General features: G+C 45.0%; 1 protein-coding gene across 2 annotated transcripts in view; it reads left to right on the top strand.

Annotated features, from left to right (window-relative positions):
• Positions 1 to 20843, top strand: part of RAD18 (RAD18 E3 ubiquitin protein ligase) — a 418996-nt gene that overhangs the window by 175131 nt on the left and 223022 nt on the right. For both annotated transcript variants that reach the window (XM_073591734.1, XM_073591735.1), the window contains 2 exons: positions 4837 to 4907; positions 11221 to 11281. In XM_073591734.1, coding sequence (XP_073447835.1) covers positions 4837 to 4907; positions 11221 to 11281 — 132 coding nt within the window. The remainder of the gene's footprint in view (positions 1 to 4836; positions 4908 to 11220; positions 11282 to 20843) is intronic.

Here is a 20843-nt window from a genome sequence, read left to right as displayed (position 1 = left end):
AATGGCAGTGCTGTGACTCTCGTACAGGAAGCTCGCAGTCCTTTATTACCTATTATGATTGTATTGTTCTGCCTAGAGGTCCTGTTATTATTCCAGCTCTGCCGTAATGTGTTTAGGCTGGAGGAAAACAAAATGTTTTGCCGTGTGTTTAGCTTAATCTCTTTAGTCACATCCAATAAAATGGCAATCGCTCTACAGCAAACCACTGATGCAAGTAAATGAGGGATACGTGCCGTATTTCCAGGCTGCAGTAATGGAGCAGTTTAAAGTTCACCTGTATGTAGTGGCGAAGCTTTACATTCTTTCACCCTATGGGAAAAAACTCAGTTCAGAGCCCCCCCAACCCATCCCCATCCCCTCAGCCCTAGAGAGAAGTTCTCCATCCAGCCCCCTGCTCAGAGAGGGAAGTGTAATATATACATAGATAAGCCATAGGATGGTAATAATAAATATATATATATATTTTTTTATATATTTATTATGTGTCATTTCAATCGTGATAGGAGGGGCGCCACCAGGCAAGTCGAAGTGAGCCAAGAAGCGGGTGTTTGAGTCCTGCTTCTGTGTGCTCTACTTCCCTCCTGGCGGCGCCCCTCCCAATCCGCCGTGGGGACGAGGTTTGAATCCTCCACATAATGCCACCTTCTGGCATGGCATCTAGAGTCGCCACCTTTTTTTTTCAAGCCAATCTTGATCACAATAGCAACACATAGTCATTTCTATTTTTTTTGTAATATACACAATAGGATTGTAAAAGACCTGGAATACCTTTTGGGTGCCCCAAGGAGGACAGCAATGCACAGTGGGTGTGGCCAAATCGCTTTACCAGTTCTAGGGGCTTAGAGAGGCATGGTTATATAAAACAAAAGTATTCTTGTACTCAAAAATATATTAAGATTACTAAAACAAATGTCACTGTAAAAATGTGACCTTATAAGTTGACAGTGTCAGTAGGGCAGCGGACAGTGTGTGCAGTGGGTCAGTGGGAGAGAGGACGGTGTCGGTAGTTCGGTGGACGGTGTCAGTAGAGCGGTGGACGGTGTCAGCAGAGCAGTGGACGGTGTCAGTAGGGCAGTGGACGGAGTCAGTAGAGCAGTGGACGGAGTCAGTAGGGCAGTGGACGGTGTCAGGGCAGTGGACGGTGTCAGTAGGGCAGTGGACGGAGTCAGTAGGGCAGTGGACGGAGTCAGTAGGGCAGTGGACGGAGTCAGTAGGGCAGTGGACGGAGTCAGTAGGGCAGTGGACGGAGTCAGTAGATCAGTGGACGGAGTCAGTAGATCAGTGGACGGAGTCAGTAGATCAGTGGACGGTGTCAGTAGGGCAGTGGACGGTGTCAGTAGGGCAGTGGACGGTGTCAGTAGGGCAGTGGACGGAGTCAGTAGGGCAGTGGACGGAGTCAGTAGGGCAGTGGACGGAGTCAGTAGGGCAGTGGACGGAGTCAGTAGGGCAGTGGACGGAGTCAGTAGGGCAGTGGACGGTGTCAGTAGGGCAGTGGACGGTGTCAGTAGGGCAGTGGACGGTGTCAGTAGGGCAGTGGACGGAGTCAGTAGATCAGTGGACGGAGTCAGTAGATCAGTGGACGGAGTCAGTAGATCAGTGGACGGAGTCAGTAGATCAGTGGACGGAGTCAGTAGATCAGTGGACGGAGTCAGTAGATCAGTGGACGGAGTCAGTAGATCAGTGGACGGAGTCAGTAGATCAGTGGACGGAGTCAGTAGATCAGTGGACGGAGTCAGTAGATCAGTGGACGGAGTCAGTAGGGCAGTGGACGGTGTCAGTTTTTTTTCTTTTGTTTTTTTGCCACAGTCCACTTACAGGAAAAAGAACACCTGAAGAGAAAAATTTTCAACTTGTATAAGAGCAGTGTAGAACGGCAAGCTTTAAAGTACCATTCAGCACCAGTTTGTAAATGTTGAACTCAGAACCTAATGGGAGTGCTGATTGCCACTTTACGCAAGCTGCTAGCAGGCTTCAGCACTTGAAGCTTGTTGAAAGCCTGCTGATGCCTGGTAACAGCTTGCTTAAAGTATTACCAATCCCACAACAGTAAAATCAGTCTGCATATGCAGTAAAGCGTGCTTGTTATACTCACTGTGGAACTTAAAGTGGAGGGCCACCCTAAAAAAAAAAATTGCACCAAAAATCCTAAAAGAATTAAAAAAAAACATTTGAAAAAAAAAATTTTTTTTAAACTTACCTGAACCCTTGATGCTTTGCAGTCTTCCTAATCTCCCTGTTCCTATTCCGCGGCGTGTTATGCTCCTAGATGAGCGGCCCCATTGCCTTCTGGGAACTATGTGTGTTCCCAGAAAAGCACGGGGCCATTCACAGTTTGCCGCGCTGCTCGCGCGTGCACAGTAGGAAACTGGCAGTGAAGCCGCAAGGCTCCACTGCCTATTTCCCTTACCTAGGATGGCGATGCCGGGAGCCGAGGGACGGGTCGGCCTCGGGCGGCCGACATCACGGGCACCCAGGACAGGTAAGTCTACTTATTTAAAGTCAGCAGCTACAGTGTTTGTAGCTGCTGACTTTAAAAAATTTTTTTAGCTGGCCGGAATCCCGCTTTAAGGGGTTAATCCTCTGCATTGTGTAAAAAGACTGCTTGATCCGGTCTTCTCTGATCCTCCCCTTCTTCCAAAGTTCCCAATTCATCTCCTGATAAGACAGAGCCTCTGGAGTCACTCTACACACGCTCAGTTTGGTGTGTATTGCTAGAGAGTTTTTATCTCTCTTGGGAGGGTGCATCTGATTAGCACAGGGCCAATCAGCACTGTCCTGACAGAGGGTCAGGGGTCATGCATCCTCAAAGAACAGAGGAGGATGAAAACCCCTCCTACAAGCTTTAAAGAGGAAGTACACCATGATGGGTTTTACTCCCTTTTTTGTACCCTGCAAAGTAAAAGCATAATGTGCTAGTATGCATCGCATACTAGCACATTATGTGGCACTTACCTGCAAATAAAGCCTGCGTAGTCCCCACGGTAGGCCGCATCCATGTTCGCCCCTCTTCCTTCTAGGACCGCAGACATTCGGCTCTGTGACTGGCCGGAGTCACGTGATGTCACTCCCGCACATGCACGAGGGAGCCGCCAGTCACGGCACTCGCTAAAGAAGTAACTGCACGGAGGACCGTTTCTTCACAGCGCATATGCAATGACATTATCAGCGCAGTACAAAGTAAATCTCTCCTAAACGGCACATGTGTAGGAGATATTTACAGTACCTTATAGGTAAGCCTTATTATAGGCTTACCTATAGGTGCAACTTGAAAATGGAGTTTTACAACCTCTTTAACCAGACACCGATAGAAGTCACAAGACTGCTATATACTGCTGATGAGAAAAGGTATTTAGCATTTTATATTTCCTAAAATAATTGCATTTGCATGTTCTGTGTACTGTGGGAGACCAGATATAGGGAATGCAGAGTCCTGGGGAGACCAGATATAGGGAATTCAGGGCCCAGGGGAAAACAGATATAGGGAATGCAGGGCCCTGGGGAGATCAGATATAGGGAATTCAGGGCCCAGGGGAAAACCAGATATAGGGAATGCAGGGCCCAGGGGAGACCAGTTATAGGGATTGCAGGGCCCCCGGGGAGACCAGATATAGGGATTGCAGGGCCCCCGGGGAGACCAGATATAGGGATTGCAGGGCCCCCGGGGAGACCAGATACAGGGATTGCAGGGCCCCCGGGGAGACCAGATACAGGGATTGCAGGGCCCCCGGGGAGACCAGATATAGGGAATGCAGGGCCCCGGGGAGACCAGATATAGGGAATGCAGGGCCCCGGGGAGACCAGATATAGAGAATGCAGGGCTCTGGGGAGACCAGATATAGGGAATGCAGGGCCCCCGGGGAGACCAGATATAGGCAATGCAGGGCCCCCGGGGAGACCAGATATAGGCAATGCAGGGCCCCCGGGGAGACCAGATATAGGGAATGCAGGGCCCCGGGGAGACCAGATATAGGGAATGCAGGGCCCCGGGGAGACCAGATATAGGGAATGCAGGGCCCCGGGGAGACCAGATATAGGGAATGCAGGGCCCTGGGGAGACCAGATATAGGGAATGCAGGGCCCCGGGGAGACCAGATATAGGGAATGCAGGGCTCTGGGGAGACCAGATATAGGGAATGCAGGGCCCCGGGGAGACCAGATATAGGGAATGCAGGGTCCCGGGGAGATCAGCTATAGGGAATGCAGGGTCCCGGGGAGACCAGCTATAGGGAATGCAGGGTCCGGGGAGACCAGATATAGGGAATGCAGGGCCCTGGGGAGACCAGATATAGGGAATGCAGGGCCCAGGGGAGACCAGATATAGGGAATGCATGGTCCTGGGTTTAGTAACACTTTAAAGTGGCAAGCAGCACTCTCATTAGGATCTGTGTTCAACATTTACAAACTTAAGCTGAATGGTACTTTGAAGCTTGAACAAAGCTTGCTGAAAGCTCATTAAGAGCAGTTCTATCTTCTCTAAGGAAGTTCTAATTGGTTGTACTGTATTGTGATTTCAAAAGCTCCTCATAATACAAAGCGCTATTATGATATACAGTAATGACTCACTTTACCATCTCTACCTTTGCAGGATGGAGAATGTATTGAACCTCGCTCAGTACATATCTGTGTAGTTGCAGCTTTTAGTCTTTGTAGTCCTAGAAGTGCAGATGTTTCCTGAGAGCTCAGAGAAGAGGAACATCTGATCCAACCTTCTTCTATCTTACTACTTGACCTAAAAACAATCCTATATAGTGAATTCCCATACATGTAGCTGCACTTCAGTCGTCTTCTTTCAGCTTGCGCTGCTCTTTTCCTAACTCGTTTGTTTTGTTTTCATAGCTGCTGAAATCGTTAAAGAGATTGAGAAGAACGAGAAGGTTCGTTTAAGTCTGGTGGCCAAGCAGGAAAGTGTGAGTACAGGAGGAGGGGGGATACCCACTTACATAACTCTGACATATTTTACACCGTTGTACAGAGAACACTGAGCCATTCTCATCAGTCTTTGCACCAGAGGAGCTTACACTCTAATGTCATCACCACAGTCACACAATTTTAATATTATTATACATTTATATAGCTCTGACATATACCGCAGTGCTGTACAGAGAACACCGAGCCAGTCACATCAGCCTCTGTACCAGAGAAGCTTACACTCTAATATCCCCAACACACTACCGTATTTTCCGGCGTATGACGACCTTTTATACTTAAAAATATCCCCCAAAAATCGGGGGTTGTCTTATACGCCAGTATTAAATGACGCCCGCTTGATATTAGCCTGCTGGATGTGTGGTAATACTGTATGTAGCTTCGGCTACATACAGTATACTGCGCTGAGCCAATCACGGCGAGTGATGTATTCTATTAATGAATACAAAGCCTGCTCGGATTGGTAGAGGGTATAACATCATCAGCCCGCGCCTCTCTGACTCTCCAAGTTAATCCGAGCAGGCTTTGTATTCATTAATAGAATACATTGCTCGCCGTGCTTGGCTCAGTGCGGTATACTGTATGTACAGTGGGGATGGAAAGTATTCAGACCCCCTTAAATTTTTCACTCTTTGTTATGTTGCAGCCATTTGCTAAAATCATTTAAGTTCATTTTTTTCCTCATTAATGTACACACAGCAATCCATATTGTACACACAGCACCCCATATTGTACACACAGCACCCCATATTGTACACACAGCACCCCATATTGACAGAAAAACACAGAATTGTTGACATTTTTGCAGGTTTATTAAAAAAGAAAAACTGAAATATCACATGGTCCTAAGTATTCAGACCCTTTGCTGTGACACTCATATATTTAACTCAGGTGCTGTCCATTTCTTCTGATCATCCTTGAGATGGTTCTACACCTTAATTTGAGTCCAGCTGTGTTTGATTATACTGATTGGACTTGATTAGGAAAGCCACACACCTGTCTATATAAGACCTTACAGCTCACAGTGCATGTCAGAGCAAATGAGAATCATGAGGTCAAAAGAACTGCCGGAAGAGCTCAGAGACAGAATTGTGGCAAGGCACAGATCTGGCCAAGGTTACAAAAAAAATTTCTGCTGCACTAAAGTTTCTAAGAGCACAGTGGTCTCCATAATCCTTAAATGGAAGACGTTTGGGACGACCAGAACCCTTCCTAGAGCTGGCCGTCCGGCCAAACTGAGCTATCGGGGGAGAAGAGCCTTGGTGAGAGAGGTAAAGAAGAACCCAAAGATCACTGTGGCTGCGCTCCAGAGATGCAGTCGGGAGATGGGAGAAAGTTGTAGAAAGGCAACCATCACTGCAGCCCTCCACCAGTCGGGGCTTTATGGCAGAGTGGCCCGACGGAAGCCTCTCCTCAGTGCAAGACACATGAAAGCCCGCATGAAGTTTGCTAAAAAACACCTGAAGGTCTCCAAGATGGGGAGAAATAAGATTCTCTGGTCTGATGAGACCAAGATAGAACTTTTTGGCCTTAATTCTAAGCGGTATGTGTGGAGAAAACCAGGCACTGCTCATCACCTGTCCAATACAATCCCAACAGTGAAGCATGGTGGTGGCAGCATCATGCTGTGGGGGTGTTTTTCAGCTGCAGGGACAGGACCACTGGTTGCAATCGAGGAAAAGATGAATGCGGCCAAGTACAGGGATATCCTGGATGAAAACCTTCTCCAGAGTGCTCAGGACCTCAGACTGGGCCGAAGGTTTACCTTCCAACAAGACAATGACCCTAAGCACACAGCTAAAATAACGAAGAAGTGGCTTCACAACAACTCCGTGACTGTTCTTGAATGGCCCAGCCAGAGCCCTGACTTAAACCCAATTGAGCATCTCTGGAGAGACCTAAAAATGGCCGTCCACCAACGTTTACCATCCAACCTGACAGAACTGGAGAGGATCTGCAAGGAGGAATGGCAGAGGATCCCCAAATCCAGGTGTGAAAAACTTGTTGCATCTTTCCCAAAAAGACTCATGGCTGTATTAGATCAAAAGGGGGCTTCTACTAAATACTGAGCAAAGGGTCTGAATACTTAGGACCATGTGATATTTCAGTTTTTCTTTTTTAATAAATCTGCAAAAATGTCAACAATTCTGTGTTTTTCTGTCAATATGGGGTGCTGTGTGTACATTAATGAGGAAAAAAATGAACTTAAATGATTTTAGCAAATGGCTGCAATATAACAAAGAGTGAAAAATTTAAGGGGGTCTGAATACTTTCCGTCCCCACTGTAAGTACCTGAAAGAAATAAATTAAAGAATTACAGGCCTACAATATAAAACGCCAAATTTCTATGCCAAACAATTGCACCGCTTTGAGAAGCAAAAATCTGACATAATCCTACCGCCAGGGAGGATAATACAGCAGTGATACTAAGCCACAGCGATGACCACCGCTTTGCCGCCCTCTGAATTCCGATATTTATTTCTCTTTATATTTTCTCTGGATTTGCTTGTCGGAGAAGTCAATTTCCATCTCGGAACACAGCACCAGGGAAACAAATAAAGCTTTTAAACTAAACACATTTAGGAGGAAGGCGTTAAATGAAATGACAGTTGTAACAGCAAGAATCACATCACACATTTTGCTGTTAATAATCCGCAGCGTTCTCTCTCTCTGTACCATTGTTATAAAGTTGATCGTCCTTGCTCTCTGTGTCTGGTTGGTGATGTAATTCTTGTTAGCATCATAAAACCACTTAAAATGGGTTTAGTTCAGCACATGCCCACCTCACTATCGCCCGTAAGCCCCCGCAGAGAGCACCGGACCATCGCATCGCCTGCATGCCACCCCCACCCCCCACCCCCACCAATGACATGACCTTTACAGAGCGTGCCAATTAACATGTGTTTGTGGCTTTTTTTTTGGTGACAGGTGACACCACTTATAATGGCATTCTGTTTTTCAACAAATTTCACGCATTCATTGACATTTAATGAAGAACACCGATCCTCACGACACCTCGCTCGTTTGCCGTGTGCAGTAAAGCAGGCGGATGTTAACTAGAGATCACATTAATGGATTAATTTTAATTATCTGTGAAAACACTTTGCATTACCCTTTTCATCAGCTGATTGATGGAAGCTATTATGGGGCTACCTATTAGCACAAAGTGTGCCCAGTCCAGGGGTGGAAGTCTAATCACTTCCCCTACTTGAAAACACATTATAATAAAGTGATGGTAGACTAGTAACCAGTACTGGGTCAGGTTCTGCACCCCCCTCCCCTTCTGCTAAATGGGTGTCCTGCCCTGCACCCATTCTCTTCCCCCTTGCTCCAGCTGCCCATAGTTGGTATGTAGCGTGCACTTCACATATGTGGCCTAATCGCTTACTTGCTAGAAGGTAGTTGCGCATGCATGGTGTGTTTTTACATGTCAGCTGTGGGTAGATGGGGTTGAAAGTGGGCTTGATGTTGTAGCTGTCACAGCAGAAATGAAGCTGCAGTCAGCCGCTGGTCTGCAGCCTGTAGTGAGGGAGCAACTTCCCACCCCCCACCACTGTGCCTGGGGCGGCTATCCCTTCTGCCCACCCCTTGTTCTGGAATTAATAAGCAGTGCAGCGCTCAGAAATGATCATTAATTACTAAAAGCAACAACAAGCCCCAGAGTGTAGAGTTTCTGAAGCACAGAGGTGTCAACAGCTGACACACCGACAGGAAGAGGGAAGACTCCTTAGTAGTGAATAGGGTGCTTGAAAACGATATTCACCACTGTGCATCCAATTCAGGGTGTTCCACCACCAGAGGTACAGGCCGCTCACCTTAATGAATAGACCTCTGAACTAACAGACAGGTCATTCATGCAGTCCCTTCATAAAGGTAATTGTAAAAGTTGAGAGGGTTGACTTCCTGTAGGGTCCTCCAAACGATCTCCACATTCATTCGATAACCCAATGTCACACTCTTTAATCATGCATTGCTCATGTAAAATTAAAATGAAAGAAATATAGTGCTCTCCATTTGGTAAAAGACACTGATTTAATGAATAAAAATATTACTCACAAAGACCGCACTGAATCCCAGTGCTACCCTGTTTCCCCGAAAATAAGACCTAGCGCGATTGTCAGTGATGGCTGCAATGTAAGCCCTACCCCCCCCCAAATAAGCCCTACTCTGTTTTCCCGAAAATAAGCCCTACCCTGAAAATAAGGCCTACAAGGACTTTAACTAGGGCTTATTGGGGGGGGGGGGGGGGTAGGGCTTATATTGCAGCCATCACCGACAATCTTGCTAGGTCTTATTTTCAGGGTAACAGGGTAGGATACAGGACATGTAATGATGCATATAAAACCAGGTGGGTGGCTGTACTGACGTCACGTAGCCCCTCGCACGCGTATCGTCCGTGGGTAAGGACTTCCTCAGCGAATGGAGCACCCCTTGTTCTGGCCCTGCTAGTAACTGTATAGGGATAACACCTGTAATTGTAGTACAGTAAAACCTTGGTGTGCATAATTCGTTCCACAAACATGCTTGTAATCCAAAGCACTCTTATATCAAAGCGAATTTCCCCATAAGCACTAATGGAAACTCAAATAATTTATTCCACAACCATTTATTCATAAGTCCTTCAGTTTATAGTCCATAGAAAAAGATTATAGCAATGTGACCAGGTTGTGTAACCATAAAATGTCCATCCACAAATGGAAGCCTCCACAAGGGGATTAGAAGCAAAATCCAGCAGGAGCTACAGAGTATAAAAGAGAAGAGAGGCGCCTCTAAGTGTAGCAATATGTTGCTAAATGTTGGATCTGTAAATGTAACCATATTGCTACACTTAGAGGCGCCTCTCTTCTCTTTTATACTCAGTTGTGACATGAGGCTACTTGTATATTAAGACATCGCTTGTATATCAAGTCAAAATGTATTTAAAAATTTTGCTTGTCTTGAAAACGCTCTCAACCCAAGTTACTCTCAAAGCAAGGTTTAACTGTATTTTAATAATTTTTTTTTATTGAAAAAAAAAAAAAAAAAAAAATATATATATATATATATATATATATATATATATATATATATATATATATATGTTTTTTTTGTTTACCAAGCTGCCAAATGAAGTTGACAGTTACAGCAGTAATAAGCACACCACGAATGGTCAATAGTCCAAAAGCTTATTTAAAGTGATCAAGTGCAATGTTCCGAGGACATGCAGGATCTCTGTTGGTGTAGCTGCTTAAAGTGGTTCTAAAGGCTGAAGGTGGTTTTTTTTTTTTTTTTTTTTTTTTTTTTTAAACCTTAATGTATTCTCTGCATTAAGGTAAAAAAACCCCCTTCCGAGTGCATCCCCCCCTCCCCAGCCCCCCTTATACCTACCTGAACATGATCTCGATCCAGCGATGTGCATGAGAGCAGCAGTTCTTTCACTCCTCATTGGTTCCTGCTGCTGTCAATCACAGCCAGTAAGGTGGGAGCAGTGGGCGGGGCTGAGCCCCTTTTCTGTGTGTCAGTGGAGACACCGAGCTGACACTGGAGCGAGCCCACACAAGTGCCGTTATAGCAAGCGGTTTGCTATGGAGGACACTAGGTGGGGTGGGGGGGTGGGGTTGAGCCAGGTGCCACCGGCAGGTGTGAGCCTGAGAAGAAGAGGATCGGGGCTGCTGTGTGCAGGTACTTCCTAGGCTGGGTCTCGCTGACTCCTGGGAAAGCGTCCTCACAGCTTTCCCATGGCACAGTGTGTTACAAAGCAGCAGCTGTGCGACTTTAGTGTGCATGGGCAACAGATTTGTGCACGCCCACGAAAACTTTGCCAGACGGTATACTGGGAATCTACCAGAAGCTGCGCATGTGCAGAAATCTTGGCGTACTTACACGCATGCGCCGCCGGTCTCCGACAGGTCCTTGGTAGTGGTGTTGCATATGCTAGAAAGAAATGGATGGCTGCACTCCAAGCTAAATAAGTCTCTTTTTAATGTAAAATCCGTAAAATGAATGGCACCACAGGACAAAAAAAGCAGGTACAGGTAGACGCGTTTCACACAGCGACGCCAGAGTATTAAAGATGGAGGGTCAGTGGAAGGCCACTCAATAGTTTAGTTTACAACATAAAAGGAGATTTTTTTTTTTTTTTTTAAGTAGTTTTTATTGGATTGTCAATAATAACTATGATTTGTATTGTTATTGCAATGCTAAAGTTAAAAAAAATAAGAATGTATACTGTGACCAGAGATCCTCTTTAGCTAATTGATGTGACATATTTCCCCTGAGCCCTCCTTCACATGTTTCGTCTTTTTTCACCAACAGGCCATGACTTTCAAAAAGGAACAAAGTGAGGAGGAGATAGATGAGATTCACCAGCAATACAGTAAGTGACAACACATTGGTTTTACGACTATTTTTTTTTTTTTTACTTTTCACCCCTGAATGGTATTAAAGCTAAACTCCCCACACTTAGTAAAGCAAGAAAGAATACCCCCTAGGTGGGACTTTAGAAGACCACCAGCACTGATGTGTGTGTATATATATATATATATATTAAAAAAACTTTTTTATTTTATCACAAATGTTAAAAAAATCAGACAAGTGAACAAAAATATATACAAAGACGTATAATGTCTGGTAGTGCATACAAAAAAAGTCAAAACAATTGCAAAAAAGAAAGACACTGATACTCTCCGGTGGGTAAAGACCCTAATAACCGACGCATTTCTGTTTTTTTTTTTACACCTTCGTCAGGGGTACATGATGGAGAATGGTCACATGTATTGACTCTAAAATAAGAAGGGAACATATCAGAGAGAGCTGCAAACAAAAGCATATACAGTAGGTCACATTGCTCAAAATAACATGCGTCAACATACAGGTCATCAACTACCCCACATACCAATTGGAGCGATTCCATATTAGGAACTTTGAAAAATCTAGTATCAAAAAAGGCACAGGACGTCACTCAAAACAAATATTGTTGGCTTGAAGAAAAAACTGTTCTCACATGATATAGTAGCGGGTATATGCCAGTGATTGGATTTCAGCTGTAAAATGATGGTAATGATGGCATTTACTCATACTGTGAGTAAATGCTCATTTAGGTCTAGGCTAGGCAACAAGAACAGGACATTTAAAGGATCACATAAGTAAAACAGTTTTTCCTGTACCCTAGATCAGCGGTTGCCAACCAGCGGTCCGTGAGAAAACGGTGGTGGTCCCCAGGGGTTCTGCTGCAAGTCAACATTGTGTCAGATGTATAGCGCTCAATGTTGTTTGCAGTATTGTTCGCAATGTGTGATGACCGTCAATATTGTCAGCGTGCATTGATACCCAAAGCCTCTTCTGTAGTTCCTGCTCCTGTGAACTCAGAGGGAGGTGCCAGGAGTAGTGCAGAGAGCGAGAGGTGCCTTCCAATGGCAGCGCTGATCTCTGTGGGAGGGAACACAGAGCTCGAGCACATAGTTGGATAAGGAGGTGAGATCCAATGATGAGTCTGTAAGGCAGATGTGGGACGGGGGCAGAGAGCCAGAGCATTGTGTGTATAAGGCAGCAGTGTGATCCAGGGGGATGGGGGCAGAGAGCCAGAGCATTGTGTGTATAAGGCAGCAGTGTGATCTGGGGGGGGGGGGCAGAGAGCTGGAGCATTGTGTGTATATAAGGCAGCAGTGTGATCTAGGGGGAGGAGGGCAGACAGCTGGAGCATTGTGTGTATAAGGCAGCAGTGTGATCCAGGGGGAGGGGGGCAGAGAGCCGGAGCATTGTGTGTGTATATAAGGCAGCAGTGTGATCCAGGAGGGGTAGCAGAGAGCCAGAGCGTTGTGTGTATAAGGCAGCAGTGTGATCCAGGAGGATGGGGGCAGAGAGCTGAAGCATTGTGTATATAAGGCAGCAGTGTGATCGGGGGGGTGGCAGAGAGCCAGAGCATTGTGTGTGTATAAGGCAGCAGTGTGATCCAGGGGCAGGGGGCAGAGAGCCAAAGCAGTCTGTGTATAAGGCAGCAGTGTGATCCAGGTGGGGGGGGGGGGGCAGAGAGCTGAAGCATTGTGTGTATAAGGCAGCAGTGTGAACCAGGGAGGGTGGCAGAGAGCCAGAGCATTGTGCATATATGGTAGCAGTGTGATCCAGGGGGAGGGGGGCAGAGAGCCAGAGCGTTGTGTGTATAAGGCAGCAGTGTGATCCAGGTGGAGGGGGGCAGAGAGCTGAAGCATTGTGTATATAAGTCAGCAGTGTGATCCAGGGGTTTGGCAGAGAGCCAGAACATTGTGTGTATAAGGCAGCAGTGTGATCCAGGGGAGGAGGGCAGACAGTCGGAGCACTGTGTAAATAAGGCAGCAGTGTGATCCAGGGGGAAGGGGGGGGTGGCAGAGAGCCAGAGCATTGTGTATATAAGGCATGTAAAGTTCATTTTAGTGGTAGATCAATTTAAAGGATAAGTTCACCTTTGAAACATATAACATGTTTCATCATCTGCACCCCGCATATCAGGCGGGGAATCTTCTCCCCACACCCGCTGTCACAATTTGAAAACAGCATGGCAATGCAAGGTTCTTCCCAGTTTCCTGTGAATAAATAGAGTACAGGTGCCCTCACCCTTTGCAGCTGATGGCTTGGAGCTCTCCATGAACTGTGAGGGTGCTGGTGAATGCCCTTGTAGTTCATTAATCTTCCTGCCCTCAGGGCAGAACCTTTGGTTACACTCGCTATCTGCTAATCGCAGGTTCAACGCTTCGTAGGCTCTGTGAAAAAAATAAATGTATTCTTTTTTTTTTTTTTTTTTTTTTTTTTTTAATTTTTTTTCAAAAGGTGAACTTCTTTTTTTTTTTTTTTTTTTTTTTTTAACCCTTGCAGTACAGGGCAGCCTCACTTCATTTGAGGATTTTTACTACTCCACCCCCCCCCCCCCCCCATCCATTGCCACATATGTTGGTATCCCTTGTTAATTATACATTGTATTTTTTTAAATGTAACTGCCTCCTCCCAAATAGTAATTTGAAGTAAAACACACAGTATTATTCTACACAATTTTTTTATCGTGCATTAAAAAAAAGAATATAAAATTAGACATGATATCCAAAAATATAGAAAATATACCAAATCAAATCATTATTATTCAACCAGAAAATAGTCAAAGCAATAACTCCAAGGCCAATAATAAATAACACGTTATCTCCTCCAATTCCGTAGCATGGCTGGCGCGAAATGAAAAGTGCAAATCAACACTCACCAAACTTCTACTAACGCGAAATTAGCAGAAGGAGCCCAAAGGGTGGTGCGAAAGAGCTGAAAAACAACGTAGTATGTCAGTACATTCGTACTTGTTGGCCAACAATTGTGTGGCTGTGTTGTATGCAAGACAAGTTTGGGCCAACGCCCTTCAGACAAAAGTCCACGGTTTTGTTGGCCAACAAAATCTGATCGTGTGTAGGAGGCTTTATACAGGAGGTGTGTTAATAGCCAGATCACCAGGTGAAAACAGGGGGGGAAAGCCTAAAAAAAGAAAACAAATGCAGGCACCACATCTAAGGATTGGTAGTCTGTATATTACGTTTTTGGGTTTAATACAGCTTTAAAACCACTTGCCGCCAAATCACGTACCCAGTACGTCATATGAGTTCAAGTGCTTGTAACAGGGAGATGTCTGCAGCTGCGGGCACCAACCCGGTACCATTTTTTGTAGAGCTGACAGTTGGCTCTCTTGTAATAGCGATTGGGGCGACTAAACTACTGTAGCTGCTCAATTGCTATAAGTATAAGTAGTGCCCCCCCCCTTCCCTTCCGCCACCATCTGACGCCTGCTTGGGCTCTCGCGTCCCACCAGGAGACTCAAATGGCCATCCGGCACTTCCGCCAGCAAGTTGGAGACCCATACAAAGCTGGGATCCACTTTGATCAGTTGATGAGAGGACATCACGGTTTACCCGGATGTAATCTGCACCATTTAAATCAAAAGTATTCAAAAACACCGATCTTGGTGTGATCAAATGTCTTCAAGTGCAGAGGAGGGATTTGGGGTCTTATAGACACTAGATCTCTCCATAAAGAGTACCTGTCACTGCCTATTACTGTCACAAAGGCTGTTTACTTTACTTGTGACAGCAATAAAAGTGAAAAAAAAATTAAATTAAAACAGTGTAAAAACAAAATAAATTTATTGTTAAAAAAAAATTAAAGTGACCACATCTCCCCATGCTAGCGCACAAAGGCGACTGCGCACACGCCAACAGCGATTGTCCCACACATGAGGTATAACTGCGAACGTTAGATCACGGGCAGTAATTCTCGCACTAGACCTCCTCTGTAAATCTAAAGTGGTAACCTAAAGGCTTTTAAACAGTCACCTATAGATATTATGATGTATGTTGTTTGTCGTCTTTCTAGGGACGTGCGCAATTTTAAGGCGTGACATGTTTGATATTTTTTTTACTGGATGTAACATCATCTTTTTATATTTTACAAAAAATGGGCTATTTATTGTATTTTTTTTTTTTTTTTTTTTATACATTAAAGCGGTTGTATACCCCGCTTTGTTATTTTTACCTCATTATAGGTTTAGGAGATATTCACCCTGCATGCAGTCACTGATGACAGCGGCACATGCGCTCCGAAGGCTTGGCATATCGTGCCGGAACTTCAGAGCTTCTTACCGGAACGCGTCTCCCGCCACTTACAGCACTGGAGCCCGCCAACCTGTAAGAAACGGCGTGGGGGATATGTCAGCCCCCATCAGCGGTGACTGGGCGTCGCTGCGGGGGCTTCGTTCTAGGGCAGGGATATGCAATTAGCGGACCTCCAGCTGTGGCAGAACTACAACTCCCATGAGGCATAGCAAGACTCTGACAGCCACAAGCATGACACCCAGAGGCATGAGGTCCGCTAATTACATATCCCTGTTCTAGGGTATTTATTTCATTGCCATTGTCTTGCAGTTTTTTTTTTGTTTTTGTGGTTTACTATCACTTTAAAATTCGAAAGTGCATTTTCCCCCAAATATTGTGTATGAAAAACTACTGCGCAAACACCACATGACATTAAAAAAAAAAATGCAATGACCACCATTTTATTCTCTAGGGCTCTGCTTAGAAAATTATATAATATTTGGGGGGGGGGTTCTAGGTAATTTTCTAGCAAAAAAAAACAACCCTGTTTTCGGTGTAGGATTGCGCCTCCTTCCAATGTGCGCAGTGACTTCAGAATTGCGCATTTTCTGTCTTCCCTGTCTATCTCCCGCAGCGTTTCTCTAAATGTGAGAAAATTGCTAACAACCTTTTTTTATCTGTCACAAAACATTTGATTATGTTTTCGGCTGACTCTTCTCGGCTCTTGCCAGATTGACGGCTGTGAAACACAATAATGAGAATTTTATTATTTTTTTTGCAGATTGGTAGCCGTAGATTTCAGCTGCAAACTTTTAATCCGCTAAATAAAAAGTGTTAATTACCGGCTTGTAATTTCAGGCTTTGGTTTTCTCTTTGTCGGTGAGATCTGCTGTCTGGCTGACGCAGTAATGATACTCCATCCCGTACTTTGCTTTGATCCGCGCCTCCTCACGCATCACATGTTGACAGATTCCTAGGGATAATGAAGTTGACGGGAGAAAAAAACAAGACGGTTATTAATACTGCGTGTTCTTTATCCATGTTGAGAAAATAGAATATAGCTAGAGGCCAATGAGACCCACACTGCGCGTGCGTCGTGCGAACATGACAGTGCTGTCATCTTATTAGTGTTCCAGATCTTGATCACTGCTGTAGGAAGTGCGATCCTAGCACTGTACAATGTTCAGCTTGTGATTTCCCAATTATATCCCTTCTCTTTCCATGTATACCCCTGTCCTTGTTTAACCACTTCAGCTCTGGAAAGGTTTACCCTCCTTCATGATCAGGCCATTTTTTTTTTGCCAAACGGCACCGCGTTATTTTAACTGACAATTGCGCGGTCGTGCGACGCTGTACTCACCTAAAATGTTTTCCTTTTTTTCCCGCACAAATAGAGCTTAGTTTTGGTGGTATTTGATCACCTCCTTATTTTTTTATTTTTTGCACTATAAACAAAAAAGACCGACAATTTTTTTGGGGGGAGGGGGGGGAGAAACAATATTACTTTCTGCTATAAAACGCATCCAATAAAAAATAATGGGAAAAAATTGAATTTCTTCATCAGTTTAGGCCAATATTTATTCTGCTACATATTTTTGGTAAAAAAAATCCCAATAAGTGTACATTGATTGGTTTGCTCAAAAGTTATATCGTCTACAAACTATGGGATAGATTTACTGAATTTTAATTTATTTAATCAGCGACATTGCGGTGAACAAATTGGACACTAAGGCCTCATTCACACGAGGCGGATCCGCTCAGCGGAGTCCGCCAACTCAGCAGGAGATTTCTCCGTTGAGCCGGTGGATGACAGGTCCGTCTCTGCTCACCGACCAGGGAGGGGCTTGTCAGAGCGCCGCTGATTCCTATGGAGGGAATGGACGAAAACCGACAGCATGTCCCTTTTCATTAGATCTCATCCGATCCGCCAGGATGGATGCGAACGTATCACCATACATGTGATTTTAGCGGATCGGATGTCAGCGGACATGGTCACCGCTGACATCTGTCGCTCCATAGACCTGCATGGAGCCTCCGTTCAGGTCCGCCTAAAAAACTGACAGGTGGACCTGAATGGCCTGGCAGGGAAGGGGTTAACGGGGATGATCAAAGGGTTAAATTTGTTCCTAGGGAGTGATTACTGTGGGGGGGGGGTGCTTTTACTGTGAAAAGGCAGAGATTTGTGTTCCTGCTTAGCAGAAACACAGGATCTCTACCTTCCCTTTTCACAGAACGGTGACCTGCCTCATTTACATCGGCAGCCCGCCTTTCTGTCTCCCTCGGGAACGATTGGCGGGTCCCGGCGGACATTGGGTTCGGCCGGCTCACTGATTGGCTTCCGCTGTGTCCAATCACAGCAGGAGCTGCACCGCCGGTGGCGTGCGTGCCCCAGATTCCGAAGTGCAGAATCACATACAGGTACATGATTCTGCACAGGGAAGCCAACTTGCCGCCGTATATGTACAATATACAGTCGGCAAGTGATTAAATCTGTCCTCTGACCTTTCAGTCTTGCACAGTTGTACCGGCTCCTCTCCTGCAGGAAAAAAATAACTAGGAGGGTGCAACGCCTAGTGCATGACCAAAAGATTTATTGATAAATATACAGAAGAGCCAAATGCATGCTCACAAGCGAGAAGAAAATGTAAGCATTGTATGACACCGATGTCAGATCCAGTGTTGGTGAAGTTTCACCCAATGCAGCAAGCTAACGCATTTCAGGGGTTGTACCCCCTTGCTTAGAGCTCAATTAAAGATGTTTTAAAGCTTCATATTTTTAAAATTAAAAACACAAATATTTTATACATATCTGCTCTGTGCAATGCTATTACACAGAGCAGCCCCGATTCTCTTCTTCTGTGGCTCCCCGCTGGTGCCCCTGGCTCCTTCTCTTCAGCAAGTCTGTGCAAACTCGATCCCAAGCCTCCCCCAGCTCCTTCGTCCTAGAATGCTTTCATGCACAGTGCTGGATCAATAATGGTCTTAGGTATGTATGTGGGGGGGGAGGGGTCATCCAACACCTTAAGGCTTTGGAACCACTTTGAAATGCAGCTTAAAAATACCCCCCCCCCCCCCCCCCCCCCCCCCAAGACTAAGGCTTACTAACCTGTATAAAAAAAATGTATGTTTACCTGTTTTCAGGCTGCTCCAGTCACATGATCTTCCTTGTGTCAGCCAGCGCTGGCTGCAGGGGAGAGGAGAGAGCTCTCGACAACAGCTGGTTATGCCTGGGAGTGGTGACATCACCCATAGGCTCCTATGTCCCATCCACTGTCTGACAGGGAGCCGATTCAAGTGACCAGAAAATAGGTAAGTATACAGTTCTTTCTTAGACAGGTTAATCAGAATAGATATTAGGAGGGGTAGGGGGCATTTTTTGGATCCATTAGGTTTAGCCTGGAATTCTACTTTAAATCTAACCTCCAGTCAGCTTTAAGCAGAAGTAAACCCATAGATTTAAACGTTTCAAAAACAGTTAAATTTCCCAGACATGCCGGGAAGGTAACAGTCACATTGATTGTGCTCTCAACCAAACTGTCAAACCATCCAATGGCTGGTGTCATATAGGGGTGTCGTAGAATCGATGAATCACGATGCAGCCTTGAACAATCCTGCATCAGTTCTACAAATGACGTCATCCCGGCATGCACAGCCTCTCCTGGGACAGCTCTGCCAGCGTACTCTAAAGTTAAAAAAAAAAAAAAAAAAAAGAAACACTGCCAGCCCCTATTCATAGATCCTTCGTACACTGTGTCAGTGTAAAACGATGCCTCTAAATACCTTATTAGTTCCGTTTCATGGCAGGTCACGTGACCCTCATCACCCGCTCTCCTTTAGATCGCAGGAGAGTGGCTGGCAGGGGTCACGTCATGAAAGAACGGAGCTAATAAGGTATTTAGAGGCATCAGTTTACAATGACACTGACACAGTGTACGAAGGATCCATGAAAAAGGGCTGGCAGTGATATATTTTTTTTAACTTTTAGAGTATGTTGGCAGGGCTGTCCCAGGAGTTTGGGGGTCTCCCAGGACTGCTGGGGGTCTGTACAATGTAAAGGGGGCTTTTTAATGTGCAGGGGGGGCTGTGTAATGTAAAGGGGGCTGTGCCATTTAGTATTTACGGTTCTAAATAAATACTGCTGTCTGCTGTGTTCAGACTGACTTTGCTACATGCAGGGAAGTGTCCTTTTTTTTTTTTTTTTTTTTCTTAAAGAGCAGATAAAATAAAAAACAATTCTTCTGTCTGCTTGAATTTTTTTATGAAAACCATGGGCAGTAATTGTAATGCATCACTGAATTAAATCAAATCGTAATTGAATTGTGAGACCAGTGAAGATGCGCACCTCTAGTGTCATAACTGTGCAGCATCATGACAGTTGAAGGTTAAACAGAGGCCAAGATGGTAGCTTCTTTGGCTGAAACTGATAGGAGAGTTTCACTTTTACATGCAATGCAGAACCAGCAGTCACCCTCAATTTTTTTAAAGTCGGCAAGAGGGGGGCAACGTGACCAGAGCAGAGCGGCTTCGCGCTATTGGCTTTCACTACCAGAAGCAGCTGGAAGGAGGCCTGCAAGGCTGTGTGGGGTAAGGGAAGTATTAATCTCTATTACACAACCCTAGACTAAATGAACAATCTGGTGCAGCTGTGCATAGTAACCAATCGGCTTCTAACTTTAGCTTGTTCAATTAAGCTTTGACAATAAAACCTGGAAGCTGATTGGTTACCATGCACAGCTGCATCAGATTCTGTCTGCACCAGTTTTAGTAAATCTCCCTTATAGCATAAATATATTTGGGGGGGGGGGGGGGGTTGTCATTTTTGCACTGAACAGTGTGTGGTCAGGTAGATGGGATTGTGGATTGCAATCTCACAGGTGAGTGAAGAACTATACATAGGAAGGGAGGACCCTCACCATGCCAACATCCAAAATATATGCATAAGGATTGAGAAACTCAAAAAATAGGTGGACTTTGTGGGCCCATAATGAGGGGTGAACTAATTAGAAAATTATACATTTATTACAACATGATTAACCGGTTCAGTACCGGGCCTTTTCACCCCTTTTCAGCGCTGTCGCACTTTAAACGACAATTGCGCGGTCGTGCGACGTTGTACCCAAACAAAATTAACGTATTTTTTTTCCCCCACAAATAGAGCTTTCTTTTGGTAGTATTTGATCACCTCTGCGTTTTTTATTTTTTGCGCTATAAAAAAAAGAAGACCGACAATTTTGAAAAAAAACACAATATTTTTTACTTTTTGCTATAATAAATATCCTAATTAAAAAAAAAAAATAAACACATTTTTTCCTCAGTTTAGGCCGATACGTATTCTTCTACATA

The sequence above is a fragment of the Aquarana catesbeiana genome, linkage group LG07, assembly GCF_042186555.1.
Source record: "Aquarana catesbeiana isolate 2022-GZ linkage group LG07, ASM4218655v1, whole genome shotgun sequence".
Lineage (NCBI taxonomy): Eukaryota > Metazoa > Chordata > Amphibia > Anura > Ranidae > Aquarana > Aquarana catesbeiana.
This window is presented reverse-complemented; position numbering and strand designations above follow the sequence as displayed.